The 21,752-nt window shown below is 37.7% G+C and overlaps 1 protein-coding gene across 2 annotated transcripts in view; it reads left to right on the top strand.

The window, feature by feature from the left end:
• Positions 1-21,752, top strand: part of RAPGEF2 (Rap guanine nucleotide exchange factor 2) — a gene marked incomplete at both ends in the record, with an annotated part of 193,591 nt that overhangs the window by 42,837 nt on the left and 129,002 nt on the right. For both annotated transcript variants that reach the window (XM_084245830.1, XM_084245829.1), the window contains one exon: positions 18,999-19,069. In XM_084245830.1, coding sequence (XP_084101956.1) covers positions 18,999-19,069 — 71 coding nt within the window. The remainder of the gene's footprint in view (positions 1-18,998; positions 19,070-21,752) is intronic.

The following is a 21,752-nucleotide window of genomic DNA, read 5'->3' as shown; positions in this document are numbered from 1 at the left end:
TCTTAGGAGAAATGAGCGCTATTGTTCCCAGATCATCAGGTGAATGCTCCTGTGGGAAAATGCAAGACAATTATAACACAGGCATTATTGATCTCTCTTACCAGGCTTTTATTAACCTGTAAGGAAGGAAAATCCATTTTAACTTGAATACCTGAGTGTGGCTTTGAGGGTCTTAATTGGACCCTTCATTATTTTTTCCGTTAACAGGATTTTTTTTCTTCTGTCTTTTTTTTTTTTTTTTAAGATTTATTTATACATACAAGAGCTGGGGTACAGGCCAGAGATGCAGGGATTCACCAGAGACAGAGCGGGGAACAGTACAGGCAGACTGACTGAAATACACTGCTGAGGGGAGCAGCGGGCGAGACAGGAGAGGTCTGCTGTGCCATGTAGGGTGCTCCCTGGCTGGCCGGGGATCGAACTCATGCTGCAGAGACTGCGGATTGCTTCATAGTGCTGTGCTTAACCCCTTGCGCCACCAGGGAGGCCTTAACAGGATTTTTTTTCATAAACTCTTTGTTCTGCGTCACATTAGTATTTAGTTATGCAAATACTTTTTAAAGTCTTTCGTTATGTCAGGTATATCATAGATGGACTAATAGCTATCCTCACTTTAAAATGTTAATTATTTTATGAAATGTATCTTTTACCAGTTGACTCTTCCCTGTTATTCCCTGTCACTTATTAATGGTGATTCTTCTACATAAAATTTTAGCAATAGCTATTATTTAGGCATATATAATTCTCAAAGCTAATGAAAGATACCTTTACCCTCATTTTGCAGCTGAGAGAGTTGGAGCACTGCTAATAAATGATAGAATTAAAACTCAAATCCATCTCTTTCTTTGAAACCCACTCAGCACAGAGATATTCTTCGAGTGTAGAGGTGTCTGTTTATTTCAATAGCACTCATGTGAAGAAAGTTTACTTCAAATCAACTGCATTTTAGCCCACAGAGCTTCAACTACTGTCAGGATATATCTTTAATATGATACATAATTTTATCTTTTTCTATATGTAACAAGCTATATAGGTGGCCATGTGTTATTTTATGCTTTAACCTATTGTCTGCAACTTTGTGCTTTAAAGTAATGCCTGATTGCAAAAGTAATGACTGAGCGGAATTTAAGGGAATTTGTAATGCATGCTTCATCTATATAATTCTATTAATCACCTTTTCATGTTTTCACAATGAACTTTTTAAGCAGAAGGCAGGAATTCATGTTCAAGTGGCGTTTACTTATCCATATGGAGATTTCAAAGGTAAAACTCCTATAACAGTTTTTTCTATAATTTCTCCTATGCTACATTTTGTGCCTTCTGCTAAATCATTGGCCACATTTAAAAAAAATTTTAAAAGGACAGGTTTATTAGGAAAAGGAGAAAAAGAAGCACCTGTGTCCTTCACAGGTGGGCAGGAGACTTGCCTTCAAATATTTGGAACTAACTGGAAATAAAAATTCATTAAAGCTATAGGCTTTGACTACATCAATGCTTTTGATCAACAATATTATGTGAACTTACATGGGGAAAAAATCGTGAAATGAGGGAAGGAAATAGCAACTTGAAATGAGGGCACTTTCACTTATGATTAAATAATCTTGTTTATAATCAAAAAATGGATTGCTATATAATTTTCTAAACATTTTGAGATAGATGTCTTTGTTTTCAGGAATTGATTATGCAATATAGTTAAAAATTGTCTTAATAAAATTGAACTTGAATAAATTTTTTGGGGTTCAGAAAACAAATAGAATAGAGCTCAACTGTATTTGAAAGTAGTTTTCTTTTAAATTAGTGAAATTATATTTTTAGGAGTTTGCATTATACGTCATTTGTAGTTTCCATGTGGTTTTTCTTTCTGTGAAAGTATTATTTGAATTAAAGAAATAATTTAGATTGTGATGGCAGTTGTGATAGGTTGTTCATCACAGCCATACATAATTGCTTCTATTCATACATATTAAATTTGATCCTTGGTGTGTGGTCAGGCTTGATGAATGTATCAGGAATGGTGATACCTTTCAGGAATCTAATGGGTTGCTTAATAGAGGCAGTTAAGACTTGTTTTTTGAGAGCTGTAGTAATTTAGATTATCTCCCAGATATGTTCTAAACTTTCTTAATCTTTTAAAGAATGCATTATAAGATTCTGGAGTGAAAAATCCTCAAAATGCAGCATGCAAACAACTCTGACCCTTCCATTCTGTGATCTTTTATATGTGATCTTGAACATTTTAAAGTGTTTATTAATAATCTGGCAATATTTGGAAACATTCATCTACATAACTGTCATGATTATTTGAAAATGATGTTCAACCTCTAGGGAGACATACTCTTAAATCTGTATACTTAAAATTTGAGTTCACTGTGTACATGACTGATCCTGGGCTGGAGAACCCATGTGAATCCCACCCACATTTGCACCTTGTGCCTCCCAGCTACCAAAACAGTACCTATGAGTTTTGTTTGTGCTGGCTCCCCTTATCTGTCTTAATTCTCACAACAACCCTATGGGATGAGCATTAGTTTATCACCATTTTTTCAAATGGAACTGACTCTTTGGTTAAGTAACTTTGTCCATCATTGTAAAATTATGCAAGTGGCAGAGATTTTAATTCAGTCTGGCACAGAGCTCGTTCTCTTGTCACTGGGAGCCTGCAAAGTTTATTAGAATTCACTTCTCAGTAGTCTCTTCTCCTATTTCTTGTAACATTTCTTCCCCATCAGGTTACTCAGGAAGGAAGAAATAGGTGAGATGTCAGTGTGTAGGCAGTGGACACTAACTGTCATCTCTTTAGTTACTTGCTATCCTCTTACTCCCAATTACCACTTCAAATAGGAAGCATTTTTCATGACTTGTACACTACTGAGCTTGTAAGTACTGAGTAAGTACTGAGTATTTAGTTTTTGTTTTTTCATTTTTTATCACATTCCAGAAGAGTCAGTTACTCTATTTAGCCCCACTAAATAGAGATGGGAATGCTTGAAGTAGCTGGTTCAGTTATATTATTTATAGTGAATGTGTCACTATAAATAGTGAAAAATTTTTTTCCTACTCAATAGGTTTTGTGCATTATCACTATATTTATTATAAAGTCTTATAAATTTGGGGAATTTTGCTCTCAAAGAGCACCAATTAAAATAATCCTGTTTGTCCTTCGATGATAGTTTATGATGGAGACACTTACATTGTGAGGTGTAAACATTAAGTGTTGATATGAATTTTTGTCTTGATGGTGAATTAGTTATGGTTACTTGTGGGTTAACACATCCATTGCTTTATATATTTTATCTTTTTTGTTGTTTCGGATATTTAAGTTTTACTCTTAACCTTGTCAACTGAAATCTGTTACCACTATGTTGTGCATGAGATCCTTTGATTTCATTTGTCTAATAACTGAAAGTTTATACTTTTTTTTTTTTTAATACCAACTGCTTGCTTTTTCCCCACTCCATCTCTTGGCAATCACTTTTCTAGTCTTTGTTTCTATGAATTTGACTTCAAAATGATCACCGGTGTCTTTTTTTAAAAAAGGTATTACTCTTACTGTACTTTGCAGTATTTACCTTCCTGACAGGCTCATTTCACTTGGCATAATGTTCCTGTTTATCCACTGTTATAAATGACATGGTTTCATTTTTTATTTTATTTTTTTAAAGATTTATTTATTTTTATACAAGAACTGGGGTACAGGCCAGATGCGCGGGAGGGTGAGAGGATTCACCAGAGACAGAGCGGGGAACAGAACAGGCAGACTGATGAAATACACTGCTGAGGGGATCAGCAGGCGAGACAGGAGAGGTCTGCCACAGCATGTGGGACCCTCGCCGGCTGGCCGGCATCGAACCCGCGCTGCAGAGGCTGCGGGCATCTTCACAGTGCCGGTGCTCAACCGCCTTCGCCACCAGGGGAGGCCGTTGTTGGAGAGTACTTTTGAAACTATCTTTGCTTTGTTTCCCTTTGGTATAATTAAGTATCTACATGTGGGATTGTTATGGAAATTGGAAATAATGGTTGTAGATAGAACATTCAGCACAAACCTGGCATATAATAGGTAGTTGTTATTGTTTATAAATAATTTACGCTTGATATAAAATGATACAATCCAGTAAAATGGTTAAATAATGTCTGAAACACTGAGTTGGAAGCCAGTATTTTTGCTTGATAGTTTATATTACTAAGCTGTTGGGAAATGCCATCTCTACCGAAAGAATAAATACAGCCTGATAGCAAAAACTGTAAACTGAATGGCAAATCACAAAAATACAGATGTTCATTGTACTTTATGACTTAGTTGAATTTTCTATTTTTGTATTAATCTTAAGGAAAACAAAGACCCAAAGCTGTGAAATATTTCAGGCACACAGAATATTCTGCTGAAAATCTTCATTATGTGCGCTGCTGAAAATCTTTAATATTGGAATATATTTTGCTAATGTGCAAAAAATTTGAACACAAAGAACCTTCTCTGTTACACGGATTTTTTCCCCCTGGGGTTGGTGGAGGGGGAAAGGAGAAAGGTCTGTAGAGTAAGTTTATTTAATGTGACATCAGTTGAATTAAACCAGCTGTGAGTAATTATATCTGATATTTGATTTCCAGATGTTTGTTGAACTATTATTGGCTCTCAAGGTGTCTGGATATTAATTAAATGATCACTTACTACAAGGGAGTCTTATTTGAAGTGATGTTGCCTCAAATAGAACATTTAAAATGGGCTATCTGCTATTAAGTTTTAATTCTTTCTGGTGTAACTTAGTACATTTTCAACTTAGAGGAAAACATATAGTTTTAATATGACGTAGGTTGGCAATGATTTTCTATATATCGTATAGAAATATGTAACAGAATTAAAAGCTTCCTCTTTTTGCCTAAAGGTTTTAGAATCCAAGTTATCATTAATAAAGAATTTATATCAGATTGAGCATAAGATTTTGATTTTAGTATGTGGAGCACTGAGCAGTCAAATTGTGTAGGAACGGATATTGTATGTTTGAAAAAAAAAATCATGGGATAAAAGAAAGAAACAAAAGAATTGAAGAAAAAAGTAGGAGTCAGGGGCTGGTCAAATGTGGATTAGTGCTTAAAGCATGTAAGGAAGACAGCAGAACTGTAAACATCAGTCACATCCTTAGGAGCACTGGAAATCAAGCTGGGCAGACGTCTGCTGCATGGGCGGGGTGAGTGCTGCCAGGGGAGGAGGTACTTACTTTGCGGATAATAAATACTGATGAGATGTGCGTTCTCACTTACCTTCTGTGTTGGCATCTTAGTGTGATCTCTTTGTTCATCTATCTACGCCTCTGGACCAACCAAACCAGTAAGCGTGACTACTTGCTACTGGGGCAGAATTCTGGAATTCAACATCTCTAGACATTTTCAAGAGATTGTGGGGATTAAAAGAAGGTATACGATGCTGATGTTTTTCTCTGGGACCATACTGCCTTTATTGAGTATTGTTGAAATGACTGTGCTGCAGCTATTTCATACATTTGTTAAGAAATAGCAGGAATAAAAATGAGCATATGACAAGTTCATGGTGAGTGATGCATCAATAAATGTTGAGGTGATAGAAGAGGGGAGAGTGTGGAAACGTGGTCTGAAAAGGTTCTTGGAGGATGCCAGTTGGGATGCCCATCGGGATGGACTGGGCTGTGAATATGTACAAAGCAGGTGGATGAGTGACTGCCTGGTGTGCTGGTGGCAGACAGGCCATCTGAGATGACACTGGAGCAGAGAAGTGAGAGAGATGTGTGAAAAGCTAGATGTGTGAAAAGAGAACAGAGCTGCCACAAATAGCAACTCTATTTTATTTATTTTTTCGAAGAACCAACTTTCGGTTTCATTGATCTTTTGGATTGTTTTTTTAGTTTCTATTTCATTTATTTCTGCTTTGATTTTTATTATTTCCTTTCTTCTGGTTTTAGGGGTTTTTTATTGTTCTTTTTCTAGTTCTTTGAGGTGTGTGATTAGGTTGTTTCTTTGAGTTCTTTCTTGTTTCTTAATGTGAGCCTGTATTGCTATATATTTTCCTCTTACTACTGCTTTTGCAGCGTCCCATATATTTAGGAAATTGGTGTCCTCCTTGTCCTTCAACTTAAAATATTTTTTAATTGCTTCTTTGATTTCCTCATTAGTCCAGTGTTCTTCCAGTAGTGTGGATTTCAATCTCCATGACGTAGGAGGGTTCCTACAAATAGCAACTGTAAATCAAAGATAACTCCTAGGGTTTCTCTGAAATAGCTGAGGCATTCTACCAGTGGTAGAAGAAATCTAGAAGAGCAGCTAGTCGCTTTGGGGGAGTTTAGTGTGAGTGTAGTTACCATTTTGAGCAATGCTCCAGCATCAAATAGTAACCATCATCAGGCAATGATGGTTGTGTTTTTTAAGGAAAGTCAGAATCCAGGAATCACTTGTAAAGAGAGGCTGAGGGCAGATGCGGTTTCTGAGTGGAAGTGTCCTTATCGAGAAGAGTGAGGTTTGAATACCAGCCTCAGTCCCTCACCTTGGAAACACCTGGTGCAGCCCTCAGAGCCCTCTGGGGCAAGAGGAGGACCCAAGGGGGTGTGGTCAGCATTAGCTACCTGTCCTGACTTTGCCTTTGTTATTTTTTCTTGCTTATAATTATCCAACATTTTTAATATTCTGCTTATTCACTCTTTTCTGTCCACTATATTATAATATACTGGGTTGTAATATCCATAAAGACCAGGGCTTTTGTGTGTGTGTGTGTGTGTGTATTACTGTATCCTTAAGCATCTACAGTCATACACAGGGGAAAAGACTATATTAACTTGTTCTAAGAAGTGTTGATTTTGTTGAGAAAAGTTTCAGTAAATTTAAGGGCAAAGATCTTATTCTAAAAGGTTATACAATAAACAGATAGTTGAGAAAATTGGCAAAGGATGTATCTTTTATTCCAGAATCTTGGCCAAAAACAGAGCTTTAGAGGATTAGGCAGGACCAAATGAAGGTTTTCTGGGGCAAGAACCTGTGAATTTTATAAAAGACTGGAAAATGATACAAAAAGCACAATGTCAATAGCTTAAAAATCTGACTTGTGTTATTTCATGTGTAATTCTCTCTGCATGAATGACTTACTGATTTCAAAAAAGCATGAAAAGAAAGAAAAGACAACTACTCCTGCTTTTTATCTTTTTAAGTTTTAAAAATTCATTTTATGCTCAGTTACTAATACTGAAGTCAGAGATCAACATGAATGTTTTGAGAGGGGTTGTGAGGAGGTGTTCCGTGGCAAATCAGACTTTTTCTTGCATTTTAGGTCTTTGCACTGAATCTTCTACTTAACAAGGTTAATTGGCCTCCTTAGGCAACACCTGTGTATTTGGTAGAATCCTCACCGGCACAGTGAAGCAAGGGTTGGTAAATGTTACGTGTGGAACATCTCAGTGGCCTCACGAATAAAATAATTACATTGGTTCCAGGAGAACAAGAAACGCTACTGGTAGTATTCATCTGCCATAGAGGTTAGGGAGGGGTAAGTGCTATGTAGGTGCTGGGAAGGTAATGTAGATTTAGTTCTCTAACTATATTTGAAGTTGATATACTACTTTTTCTATTAAAAATGAGAATCAGCTGCGATGAAGTGAAATTTAAAATAAGGCTGGGCATTGGACCTCCCCGGTTGTGCAGCGGTTGAGCTCTGGGTTGCAAAGTTGCCCGCAGCCTCAGCAGCACCGGTTCGATCCCCGGCCACCGGGTGAGGGTCCCACATGACGCGCAGACCTCTCCTGCCACCCGCTGCTCCCCTCAGCAGTGTACTTCATCAGTCTGCTTGCTCTGTTCTCTGCTCTGACTCTGGTGAATTCTCTCACCCTCCTGCGCTTCTGACTGTACCCAGTGCTTGCATAAATAAATAAATAAATAAATAAATAAATCTTTAAAATAAAATAAATTAAGGCTGGGCATATATGTATTGAAATAAGTATTATCCTTAAAATTCATTGCATTTCCAAGTAACAGTTTTATGCAAATCTTGTGCTTTTGCTTAAAATACTTTAGTTTGTGTCTTGGTGTAGTGCTCAGAATTGCTTAGTGAATCCCTTGAGGAAGTTAACTCTTAACTTTATATAATTGTCTTGTTTTTGAGCTCCCTTGAGCTTAAGTAGACTTAGTTCTGGGTGAATATTAACCATTTTCAAAAGCTACATCTCCTAGAATTACTACCATTGATAATACACTCTTTAAGCACCCAAAACTTGTGTGTACATTCAGCCTCTGGAACGTTACTATGAATACGGAGTGATCTGTGAGTAGAGATCTGTGAGTAGAGAGGAGGTGATTTCATCGTCTGCTTTCCCTTTTCCTGATGTCACCCCAGTTGGTTGCATGATTGGCGCTTGGTTTTGACAACCACAGGAATGCAGGGCACTGGCAAGTGTTAGCATTTTGTGGTTCTTTGAAGTTGGCTCTCGTCCCCTGGGGCATGCATATTTATTTGTGCTTTTGTCAGTAGGCATTTGTTGTATATTTTACTTTGAGCTGTCACAAACTTAAAGAACTCAATGAAAGTATACTTTGGAAATGACATCTATTCTCTAATGGGAAAAGGCCTGCATGAGAAATAGGCTCTACTCTAATCATGTTTGCTTACTCGTAGTAGGTACTCAATAGCAATTTTTCAAGTAAGTGACGTTATTGATATTTAATTGGCTTAATATGTACTTTGAGCTTTAAGGGCTTAGAAGAATGTATGTGATAGGCTCTAGAAGTTCTGATATTGACTGGTAGCAATGGGGCAGTGGCAGGAAGCATTTGTTCAGTGTGGGAGTAAAGGAAGCTTGTCTTTTTGGTGTCAGTGGCTTGTATCTCTTGCATTGTAGCCATTTGTGAGGATGTTTTATCTACCTGAACAGACTAAGTTCCTCTCTGTATCTCCAAGATGACATCCTACTATGTGCTTTGCACAGAGCAAGTACTGGGTACCTCACACTTACCTGTGAACTCCGAATGAGAAGGGATAACATCTGAACAGTTTAGAATCCTCCCTATGCCCAATCTGTTAAATTTGGACAAAATAGAAGTATTTGTGTTATGAAAATAAAAACTGAGATTTATTTTCAAATCCATTCTTCTTAAGCTATCTACTGTTAATGTTGCAACATTATATTTTACTTTAAAACCAGACACGATCTAAATTAGGAAATAGAAATGAAAAACTAAAATGCTACTTGAAATATATTTCATGTGTGTGAGGCCTGAGAATTACTGATGTTTCCTTCATCCTGCAGTACTCCTCTTACTTGGAATTCCATAACTGTCATTAAATAGTGAGTAATAATTGTAAGTCAGTCTTGGGGGGTGGGAGGTGGGGAAGGCCTACTGTGTGCCAAGGCACTGTTCTAAGAACTTTCCGAATCTTAAGCTCTGTTATTATCTCCCTTTACAGGTGAGCAAACCACCATAGAGGGGTTCAGAGGCATGGAGCTGAGTCAGGGTTTGAACTCAGTGTGGTCCAGATGAGTCATGTTCTTCACCCAGTGGCCTGGCAGACAGGAGCACATGGAGACATGCCCCACAGGGCTCACGCCTATTACCTACCCTGCCCAAAACATCTTGCCACATTTCCTGCAAAATTTCTCTTCTCTTCCAAGGTCCAGAATTCCACCAGAATCTAATTTTAGAAATTCCTTTAATAAAAAAAATTATTGAAAAAATCTCATTGGGGGAGGATCAAAATGCCTAGAATTGGAAATTTTTAAAAATAAGAGCTGGAAGTAAGAAGTAACTAATTTTGGAAGAATGCAGCTACCTCCACCCCCAAATTAGTGAAACTGCCTAAGTGGGTGTCAGGGACACCAGCACCCCAAGTTTGTGATTTCGTCAAGGAAGACCATCTCCCTGGCCACCATTCGGAGATTAGAGTACCAATGCAATGTGAGCAATTAATATTTTTCTCTTCAGTTAATGTTATTAGACAAAACAACTATCAGCTAATATCAATATAACTTTGAAGAATGACTATATAAAAGCAATAGCCAAAAAAGCAAACAAACAAAAAAACACCCTGACAATCCCCAAATAAAGGAGAGCTCTTTAAATGGGATACAGTTAGCTCACCAAGCAGCTCACTACATTGCCCTTGTATTTTCATTTTGCCACACGCTAGTGAATATTTTCTTGTGGACCTACAGCTGGAAGCCCTGCACCAATCTCTGAAATCTGTCCTTTACCAGGAAAAGGAAATTTCACAGCTTCCTTTTCCTTCTTCCTATGTGGATCCTTCAGTTCTCCAATGCAATAGCTGACATACAGACTCACTTAACTTTTCTAATCCTGCCTCTGAAGTAACATGCATTTCAAGTCGTGCACAGTAGTTCTGGAAATGTGGAGCTGGGAACCGTGTTCCCACCTAGCCACCTTCTCCCCCTTTCTGCTTGTGATGGCTTCTTTCCAGGAGCTGGGTTCTCAGCATGACCACTGCTGCCACACCAAGGGTTCTTTGCATCCTTCTGATTTCTGGTCACATGATCTGAGCGCTTCAGATGAGGGTGTGGAGGTGATGTCAGAGCATTGCTGTTACTAAGGGCAAAGGTCTATTTCCTTATGAATGTAATGGAGTCCATCATATAAATCAGTGTACACTTCCCCAGATTGCAGCTGGCATGCACACAGGGGAGTGGCAAAGCAAGTAGAGTACGGTAGGCAAAGATGTTGGGTGTCAGCTTCGAAGGAGAATTTGAAAGTTGAGATGCTTCAGAAGTGATCTGCTTATTTCTAGCAAAGCACTTGATTAGTATATAGGTAATATATTCCCATTTATTGCATAATTATATGTATATACTATATATATACATCTTAAAAGTTCCCAGTCTTCTGTATAGTCCAATCACATACTTCTTTCTACAGCAGCCCCTTCCATCCCTCAAGCATTTATCAGGTTGGATAATTAAACTTTCCCCCTTCCCTGCATTCTCACCTTCCATGCACAGATCTGAAAAAGATAGATTTTTGAACAGTAACTAGTATTTCTTTAGCATTTTAACTGAGTTTTGACTTAGGAAGTTAGAAAACTTTTGTCTCAATCTCAATTTGCTTTCCTGTCCTCTTGAGAAATAAAGCTTGAGGATAAGTACCACTATTGGCTGTTGACTCCTCAGTGAAACATTCAAGATGGGAAAAACAGATGTCAAATTATTTTTGTCTTTTGTCCTAGAAAAATGGCAGCAATGAAGTTTTTTTCTATATTTAAAATCTGCTTCCATTCAGATGCACTTCCTCTTTGCTAAGAGGCAATAAAGAGCCTGTGTCCTCAGCGACCTGTGTGGCTTTGCTTTATTGTCAAGACCTTCTAAACTCGATCACTGTAGGAATATTGACATTTGTACAGTGAATGGTTCAAAATAAGTAGTGTTAATTGAGCCTCTGGAATTGGGTCACTATTTTGAAAGTTGAGTAGTCCTGAGGTTGATTTGTGAGAATTCCAGGGTCTCTTGCTCCCCAAATTGAGTTCAGTGGAGTGGTATATGGCACCCACCCACCCTCACCCGAGGTCAGCAAGGTTTCTTTATGGTTTAACCAGAGCCAGACTGTCTATGGGAAATGAGCTGACCACCAAGCTATAGGTTCTAATTGTATTGTTGAGAGAATCGATGGCAATGTTTGATTTTTTTTTTTTTAAGCTGAAATGAAAAATAGCCCAGGAGTCATTTTAGTAGAGTAGGGGGTATATGTGCGCATGTGTGCGTGTGCATGCATGTACACACACAGCAGATTACCTTTTTAGTTGTTGGTCTTGATTACATATTTAAATGTTAACTTAAAATATAGTCATTCACCCAACTGCTAGCTTAATCATGGGGAGCAAAAAACAGACCAGCGTTGAATTCACTGCAAATAACTTTCTAGTGTGTTAATCTGTATGTGTGAAGTTAAAAATTTGACTACAACTTTTGCAGTCTGAGACGTTAAAGTAAATTAGTTACTTTAAAAAATGGGGGATGCATTTTGATACGATTATCCTTCTTGGTGCCTAACCTGTAATTCTGGGAAGCTGTAGGGTTGGTGGCAATGCATTGTTCTGAAGGGGAAATACTTATATTGACTCTTGAAAACAGGAATTGTGAACTGATTTAGACGCTTGATAGTTTTTTGTGTGCAAGAGAAGTTTTTGATTAAATTGTTGATTTTTCTAATGAGATATTTTAATCTTCACAAATGAAACTTATTTGCTTAGATGACTGTTTCCCCTAGGACGTGGCAGTGCACATAGGAGATAATGTGTTCTAAGTTGCAGAATACTGCTCACCTCATAAACATAAAAACTGCCTAGTGATATCTGTTGTTGCCATGTCATTTCACTCTGACATTTTATCCAGTAAGGGAGAGAGAAACTCTGAAATTTGAGTACCGTAGGAGATACTTCATCTATCACTTAGAATCCAAAGTACTTTTCTACCTTCTTCAGCTTCTCTGCCCTGAAATAGGACTGTTGTAGGGCAGGGCTTCCTGATACCAACTTGAAGCAGAGGAAACAGATTACAGGGGAGTGTTCTGTTTGACTCATATGTCCATTTTGTAATTTTCATGGCTAATTAAAGAGATAATTACTTTATAGTTACTTTTGTCTCATTTAGAAACTGTTCAGAAACTTGCCTAAAAATATATAAAGAATGCCTTTTTGAATGGAAAACACCAAGGAAATTTTAGACAGAATAGTGTAAATCTGTACCTTTTGCTTGTGGAATTTTTTACTCATGTGTCTTGTAAAGACAATGCTGAGGAACCTGCAGCTGAGGATATCTATCCAGCTGTGTCATAGATGACCAGTAATACACCTACCACATTTACCTGGATTTTGACGTGTAAATAAGTATGAAATCCCAACCCTGGGGGGCTGTTTTCCTTTGGGGTATAAGTTAGTAAGCTAAAAAAAAAAACAAACCAAAAAACCCCCCAAAAACCCCCAAAACACAAATCAGCCTTTATATGATTTAGGCTTCAAATTCTGTGTAAGAATTTAAGAATTTTACTGAAAATCATACACCCCATCATGGATTTTTTTTCCCCCTTACATTTTCCTGAATCAAAGGATGATGTAAATCTCAGGGCCATGAGGCACTGGGATGGCACAAAACACCTCAGCAGTCTTGTGATCTGACATTTTTGCTTTAAATGTGCTGGTGCTTTACAGACACGAGGATCTAGGAGCCTGGTTTAAAAAAGGTTTTCCCTGTTAGAGATGATAGTCAATGGCTTGAACGGGAGTGCTGCACGACTTGCTTCCCCTGCACCCTCTCGTTTGGGGCATGGTGACAAAGGACTGAGAGGATCTTACCAAAGGCTTTAAAGGCTGGAGTCTCTGTGTGTGTAATGGAAGTGTTCTTGGAAGAGCAGACTGAGTTTTCGCCAAGAGAGGACCACACGTCAGTCTAGTTTGCCACCTTGTGGCTGTTCGGAGAATTGTCTCAGTCTGTCCAGGTATAGATTCCCACAGATGAGATATCTAACACATTTCCTGCCACCTTCATTGTTATTCCCAGGCGTATTCACTTTACGCGTTGTGCATCCTCCTACCCCAACAGGAATGTTGCTATTTTCTTTCTTTGTACCCGTGCATCCACAGTCTGCGCTAGGTGGAGGGATTTGAAATAAGTGTGAAAGAAAGAAATCATGGTGATTTTGTCCAGGTGCTTATAAAATAAGAACCTCTGAAAGTAAAGTGATCTGAAGAGCACATGTAAAAGGGCCAAATGAGAGTGGTACAGGCAGTTAGAACTCTAGTGGCTCAAAAAGGAAGCCCTCACTGCCATCGGTAAATGTGTGTGTGTGTTGAGGAGGAGAGTTGGAGAAGCCCTTCTCACCAGTGAGAGAGAAATGGGGAGCATGCCTGCAGGCAGGGGATCATTGGTTGTCATGGGATGGATGCGAAATATTGCTGGTGTGGGCTTTATTCTGAAACCAGCCTGGGGAGCTGGGGAAGCAGCTGGCTTGAGTGTGATCGGCATAAGCAGTGCTAATGGGTCTGTGCTCTGGATGTGATCGGCATCCCACCAAGCCTGTTATAAAAATCTGGACTTACAAAACAAGACAATTTAGGGAACCTCTAAACATTTTAGAAATTTGACTTTTTTTTTGGATAGAGATACTTATAAAAAGGATGCATTAATTTGTAAAAATTCTCATGTATATAAATTTTAGAAATATTAGAAGTTTTTCATAGTGGCATTTCTATGTGCTTGTATTCACATCTCAGTTAAAATCAGCTACCATTTTTCAATGGTTGATGTGTGCCAGAGGTTGTTATGAAATCAAATACTTTACCGTACAACCTAGCTTTACTTTGATTGCAAGTTTAGTGTCTGATGCACCAGGGTTATGCATTTTGGCAGTGATGGGGCCTGGGACCTGAACTCTGCTCCATTTCACTCTGAAGCCCATAGACTGTTCATTATCCTCCTGAGAATAGTTAGACTATATTTGAGTGTAGAAAATGTGGGATCTTCCAAACAAAACTTACAAATTTACTGCCATGTTAATAGACTCAGCAAAACTTGGAGCCTTTGTGCTTTTCTGCCCCTTCTCTTGTTTGGCCGGACATGAATTTGAGCCTTGGATGGCCTACCTTTTGACTTCCTTGTTGATAAAGTTCAAGGCATAACTCTAATTCATTGCTAGTGATCTTTGGACAAGAAGGGCAAATTTCCTTTTGTCTTTGCACAGGAGACCAAGTGGGCATGGGTGCAGTTCCTGGTTCTGTGGCCACTGCCACTCAGGCAGGACACTCTCTTCCTCCTTAGGTGCAAACCCATTGGCAGATACCACTTAGCCCTCAGAAGCCTGCTATTGTACTTAGCTTCTTTGACTGGGATAAAATCTTTTTTTTTTTTTTTTTAAGATTATTTATATAAGCACTGGGCACAGTCAGAAGCGCGGGAGGGTAAGAGAACTCACCAGAGCCAGAGCCGGGAACAGAACAGGCAGACTGATGAAATACACTGCTGAGGGGAGCAGCGGGCACGGCAGGAGAGGTCTGCGCGCCATGTGGGACCCTTGCCGGTGGCCAGGGATCGAACCGGTGCCACAGAGGCTGCGGGCAGCTTCGCAGCCCAGCGCTCAACCACTGCACCACCAGGGAAGGCCCTGGGATAAAATATTTTTAAAGGATCAACCTTACTTAAAAAAGAATTCTTCCAACTGGAAGTATATGTGAGCACCTTCTTATTATAGTTTAAATACATAGATTCATATGAAACAAAATTCATTTTAGAGAAAGAAAGATGTGTCTTCTTACTCATTGTGCAGTGAAAAATATATCCCTGGAGGGAGAGGTGCTAGCAGCAGGCCACCAGGGGTGGAAGAGGTGGGATGCTTATGTTCTCCCAGCTCCAAAGATCATCGAAGATCATCGTATTAAAACAGACAGTAAGTTGTTAGCAAATCCTGGATGGTGGAAAACGAATGCAACTTAAAGCTTGTTGTAAGTAACTGTTAAGTTGGCTCTGAGGTCTGTTACATTCTGCATGGGTCTCTAAGGAGAAATTGGAGAAGGAGCCTAAGATGTGGAGAACTTTCCCTCTGACTTTGTTCCTGTCAGGCGTGTGCTGTGTTATAGCCTCGTAGACGGTCACACTCCTGAGTAACTCAGAGGACCTTCTTGGGTTTTGGGACCTGCTATACATTTGGGGCAGAAGACTCTTTTTCATGGAAAATTGCATTCTGATTGGCCCCTCAATGTCTTTGCTGGGCTCCAGTGTATACATAATTTAGCTTGCTTTCAAATAGCATCTATTTTTGAAAAAAGGATGTCCTTGCTAGGGTAGAAGGAAAGGCTCATTGTTCTGGGAAAAAAAAAAATGCTGCTTCCTAGTTAGCGTGATATGTTCCTGTTTGTATTCAAGAGCAGAGAATTGTGGGGGAAAATAGTTTACATTTTTTTAAAGGTCCTTAAAAATGGTAATTTTTTTTTTTTTGTCTTGGGAGGTTAAAAAATTCTCAGTTTGCATATCATCATTTCTTCCCTCCTAACAGTAAGTATTGGAACATGTTAGGTGATTCAACTTCATAGCATTTTTTCCGCTATATTCAAATTTGTTGAAACATAACCTTACCGTGCAAGTATCTCTTGTTTGAGTAGAGAGACATGGATGCAAGCGTATCAGTCCTGAGGGCAGGCTTCCTTCCTTGTCTGTGGTGAGACACTGCTGTTGCAGCTCTTCTGCTATTCACCTATGGTTACAAATTTCAAATTGGGGCGAGGAGCAAGACTTCCTCAGCTCCTCACCCCTTTTCCTTTTTTTTTTTTTTTTTTTGTTTCCTTACTGGGTAAAGGCAAATCCATTCCAACCCAGATTATTTTAATAGAGGCCAGCCTTTACGTGAAAATGAGGGTTGAAACATCTGTGTGAAAAGTGAAGAGCAGCTGTTGGGCGCCCTCTAGGGGCGAGGAAGGGGCAGCCGCAGTTCTGGGCCTCAAATCTCACACTGCTGACTGGATTTATTCTCTTGCTTGTGCTGCCTGAAATATCTGCCACTTTGAGATTTGTTTGGACTATGGAAACACAAATGTCAAGAAACAGTTCCTCAGGGAGGACTCGAGGCCGTCTCCTGCCCCCCCATTCCTTACACCTTTATGTTCAGATTGTCTTTATTTAGACCAGCCTGTGGCCCCCAGAATGAGGTTTGGGATAACCTGAGGCCACTGTACACCTGGAAAAATGGATAGGAAGATTCCAAAGGTCATATTTACCTATTTCAAAATATTGCCCAGTTCACCTTACCCTAGGAAAGACAACTTTTCTTTCTATTTGCCTTTCAGTGTTATTTACCTTACTTGCAATCCTTCTGATATTTGACTGCTGGGCTCTTTATTGAAGTAAAGCTAAGCCACAGATTCCTTCTTCCGTTAGTTTGCATTTCTTTTGTCTGTCTCTAGTAGATTTTCCTTCTTCCTGCAGGTCAAAGAGCAGAGATTTCCTGCTGCTTTCTCCAAAGCTTTTCCTCTGTACCTCAGCCACCAGGGTTGTGTTCCTCCCCACAGTGGGAAAGATTTTTTTTTACTAGTTTGCTTCCCTCCATCTAGACACCCATTTCCTACTACTCCGTCTGGTAGTTACAATTAGGAACCTTAGGAACCTCAAGTTTAGATAGAATCTGTCTGTAAAGTCATCTAACAGCCTGGATAATAGCGCCTTCTGTGTAACTGCTTCATGTAGAATTGTGACTGCCGCCCGAGTTATATGCTCCTGTGGCTTAGGACGTTTGAAGCAAATAGTGTGTGTGTGTGTTTAGATGATTTATTCTAAAGAGAAGCAGCTCTGGATGTAATTGTTGAATTTGTTTAATAAGATTATAGTCTGGTTAAATATCTGATGTGCACAGGGAACTGTTGCTCAGGATTCTCTGGTGTGTGTTGTTTGAATGATGCAGGTGTAAACATACTCCCTCCAAAGCATCATGATTGTGTGAGGTGAGCATGTTTCATTCATGCACCAGAATATTAACTGCTTGTGTTTTAAATTTACTTTTATTTCTTTTTTTCAAACTAAGTACAATTATATTCAAAATTTCATAAAACTCACCTTTACATTTAGAAAAATAAAAGCAGCAACATACAATCAGAACCTAGTCTCAGCAGAAAGATATTGGCCACAAACAATTGCCTCTGTGGCTGTGTGTTTGTGAAAACTGCTTTTTTAAAATTTGGCCGTGCAGTAATGGTATAACGCAGCCTCTTTCCTTCACTCTCAGTTTTGTAACACAGGCTCAGTAAAAGCTTCCTGACCCCATTCACTTACGTCAGTGAATTTTTGGGTGAGAGTGCAGCATTGTTCTTCATGCTTTATTAACTAGTAAAAAATATTATTTAATTTGTACATAATAATGCACATTGTCTTAAGATCAAGAAATAATGCCTGTTCATAGGCAGATTACGTATAATCTAATCATAACAGTTATGATTCACACTCAACGTTACATTCACCTACACTATTTGTGATTTGGCTTGGTGACTCAGGAAGGTGACCCCTGTACAACTATGAAACTCCATAATGTTAAGAAGCAATAGGTTAATATTTGATTTGAGTTATATTTGAGGAAGGTTATTTGATTAAGGATATGTGATTAAGGATCTATATTTGATTTTGCTTGGTTTGTTTTAGAAGAGACTTAGTTATTTCAAGGCATCTTGCCTGGTCTGTTCGTTCCTGGATTGTCTCTGACCTTCCAAATTCTTGTTTTTGTCTTATTTCTTTTAGATTATTCCCTGCTGTCATCTTAAAAATCCCATTTCTTTCTCCTACTTTCCCCATTAAACTTTTTGGTCAATGTAAATTTGTGGGATGACTTAAGTGAATGTAAATGGTCTTACCTGCGTACTTCGATGAAAACATTGCTGGACATGGGCGGGTTGTAGGGGTTGACAGGTACTGTGGTGAAAAAATGTAAAACTTTAGTATTAGATTCAGGATATAAGTTCCTTAGAAAAAGGAGGGGAGTCTTTCTGTACTGTTTAATGACTGCAGCTAACACACATTTTCACAATATTTCAAATAGAATGTGAACTTTAGGACTATCCAGAAAGACCTTTTATTATTATAACTATTTTATTATTATAACTATTTGAAGAAAGAAAAATTCTCATTATTCAGGACTTTTTATTGGCTTTCCATAGGTTCAAACAGAATATTAGGATTTGTATCAGCTTGCTTCTCAAGAAAGGATTTTTTAGTTTTAGGAATGTACACTTTTTAGTTAGGTAGTAGGGAGTGTTTTGTTTTAGCTTTCTTATTTGTATTGAACTTACCGTGTTAGTTTTAGATTTCAGTCTTTATGTAGCTTTTAAAAAACTTGTGGGAAATGTCAGACTACAGATGAATAAAATTTGTACAGTTCAACTATACTCCTAATGCTTATTTTTAATGTGTAAGAAAACTTGTATTAAAAAAGGCATTCTTTAATTGGGTTTATAAATACAGTGACTTGTTTTAGAAACCTGGAGAAGTCTAATATGTTTTCTATCTTCTTTCTCCAAACAGGATCTGGAAATCGTGTATTCCTATTTACACGGTATGGAAGCCTTATCAAACTTGAGGGAACATCAACTTAGGTAAGTCATTTTAATATTACTAAAAGGATGCTAGAAATTTCTGTGATCATTTATTATAATTAAGAAGTCTCATCTAGCCTCTGTACTCAACTTTGTAAGTTTTTAAAAAGTTGAATTCACTCTTATTTGTGTAATAATTTTTTGACATTTCTGCCATAGTGACATTCCTTTCCCTTCCTGTCCCTCTCCTCAACCCACTTGCAAAATGACAGGTATCATTTGGTGGATATACCAAAAGGAGCATCATTTGCTATCCTGGCAAATAAGATTGTGCTTCTTAGTACTCAGATATATAAGAAACTAGACATTTTTAATTATTCAAAGAATGATTAGGTTCATTATTTTAGTATGTTGTAGGTTTGTATGTAATAAATTGCATTAAGTTGACTGTACCTTCCAGGGAAATAGTTTATGCTATAGTAGTTTCTATTGGTCTGTTCATATAAAAACATTATTTCCACTGAACATTGATAATTAATGATACAGTTATCTAGGGTTCATATTAAAAGATCCAAAACATCTTATATTACCTAGTAGTTCTACCTAAAATTGGAAATAAAAGCCCTTGGGAAGGTGGATTATATATAAACACCATTGAGGACATAATGGGAACATTTTATTTTCTCCAACTCTAGCTAGTTTTGATACCAGTAGCTTTTAATTATGAAAGTTTTTTTTTAATGCATTTTCCCCCTTTACTCTTTAAACACTAATTAATTTGTGAACATGTCAATTTCATATTTAGTTGTTAATTGAAAAAGTATCAAGAGGATTTGGTATTTCTAAAATTAAATTTTTAATGAAAATCATTTAAATTAAAGTAGATTGTAGGTTAAGTGTTTAAAATTTGAGTCAAGTTTTATTAGAAAGGGCAAAGCCACTGGGAATTTAGAAGATGGTGCAAATTAAAGCAAGAATAATTTTTGGAGTATATAACTTTCATTTTGTTTTTTTGATGACAGCTATCCTAGGAACAAATTATAGCACCAATTGTCCATTTAATTGAATGCACTTAATCCCCAAATACAAATGAAATTAATGTGAATACAAACATCACATTCCCATGTGCTTATAAAATCACATCTATGGATAATATTTAGATATATTGATTGCAAAATGTATTTTTATAATATATATGGCAATAAAATTGTTTAGATAATAGCAATTCTAATCGCTTCTCGGCCTTTTGGCTAAGATCAAGTGATAATAGCAATTCTATGCATTAAAAAAGGACAAGTTTAATATGGAAATTTTCAAAATTACAAAAGTAGGGCTAATGAAGTTCCATGTACTCATTATACAGCTTCAGAATTACTCAATTTTCTGTCATGTCAAAGGTACATTTTGGTTAGAAATAACTGATTAATTGAAGGGGGTATTGTTTAGTCTAGATACACCTTAGAAAATCTACTTTGGAGACAATACAGTTTTGTTGCCATGACTTACAGGGATGAGCCTTTAACCTGTTTTTCTTTTTAATTCAGTTTGTGTTGAAAACTCACTTGTTTCTCATATTTATGGGAAATATCAGTTGAAACTAAGAAGTCTTTTTTTAAGAATAAGATCAGCATACCAACATGAATAATAATAGAAAACAAGATACAGATAAACTTGATGGTTTATTTGTTTTATAATACTTCCGTTTCTGGGAAAAATACATCTTATTTAGATAAACTAACTTCTTTGAATTTTATAAATAAAAGTTTTACTCCTGGGATTAATAGAGAACAGTTAAGACCTCCACGTAGTGTAGTTTTTCCAATTTTAGAAAAAAAAATTGCTGTTGATCAAGATTTTCAAAGTCTGTTTATCCAGGACTGGGCAGCAACACAATATCTGGCTTCTGATGAGAGTTTGGGAGAGGTTTTCATTTACTTGGAAGATTCAGCTTCGTGCATTGTTGTGACCCATCCTCGTGCAGCCATCAGTGATGCAGGGTGGCTAGAGCAGGTGTCACTGTGTTAGTATAAGATCACAATGCAAAGATTTTCAGATTTCCACTTAAAAGCTATAAATTTTTCAACACAACTTTATTTTTCTAATGTTTACTTCTGTTACACATGGGTTATAATTACAGCAGCCTCAGCCTGTTTGGAAGGGAAGAGGATGTTGCAATTAGGATTGGAGGCCAACAATCTATAAGCAGCGGAGTGACTACCTAGGGCCATTCAGTGTTGGAAACAAGAGCCTGCTGAGCTATCTGCATTGTGGTTGAGAGTAATTATTATTATGTAGGTGCTTTAGGTCATTAAGGAACAACTACATTATGGTTAGTTTGTTCTTCAGGTATTCAGGGAAGATCAATATACGTTTGATAAAACATTCCCTAATAATGTTTAAAGATAAAAACTTTGGTCCTTTCTCTACATATTTAGAACATTGTCACATAGATATTTTACCATGATTTTCTACTGGTATTGGTTGAATGTGTTTATTCAGGCAGCAATTACTGGTTGCTTGTTGCTTGCCTACTATGTGCTAGACATGGATATAGGCTACTGAGATACTGCCAAACCCCTGCCACCATGGAGCTTATGTTCCCAGTGGTGCACAGAAGATCAATGCTGTTTTAGTCAGATGATGTTGTGTTGGGGATGGTTATAATAGGCATAGGCTGCTTTAACTTAGTAGTCAAAAGGGGTGACATTTGTATTGGGGCAGCTGTGTGGAGATCTCCTCAAGG

This window comes from Talpa europaea, assembly GCF_964194135.1.
Source record: "Talpa europaea genome assembly, chromosome: 10".
Taxonomy (NCBI): domain Eukaryota; kingdom Metazoa; phylum Chordata; class Mammalia; order Eulipotyphla; family Talpidae; genus Talpa; species Talpa europaea.
Note: the sequence above shows the minus strand (reverse complement) of the source record. Positions and strands in the feature narration are given on the sequence as shown.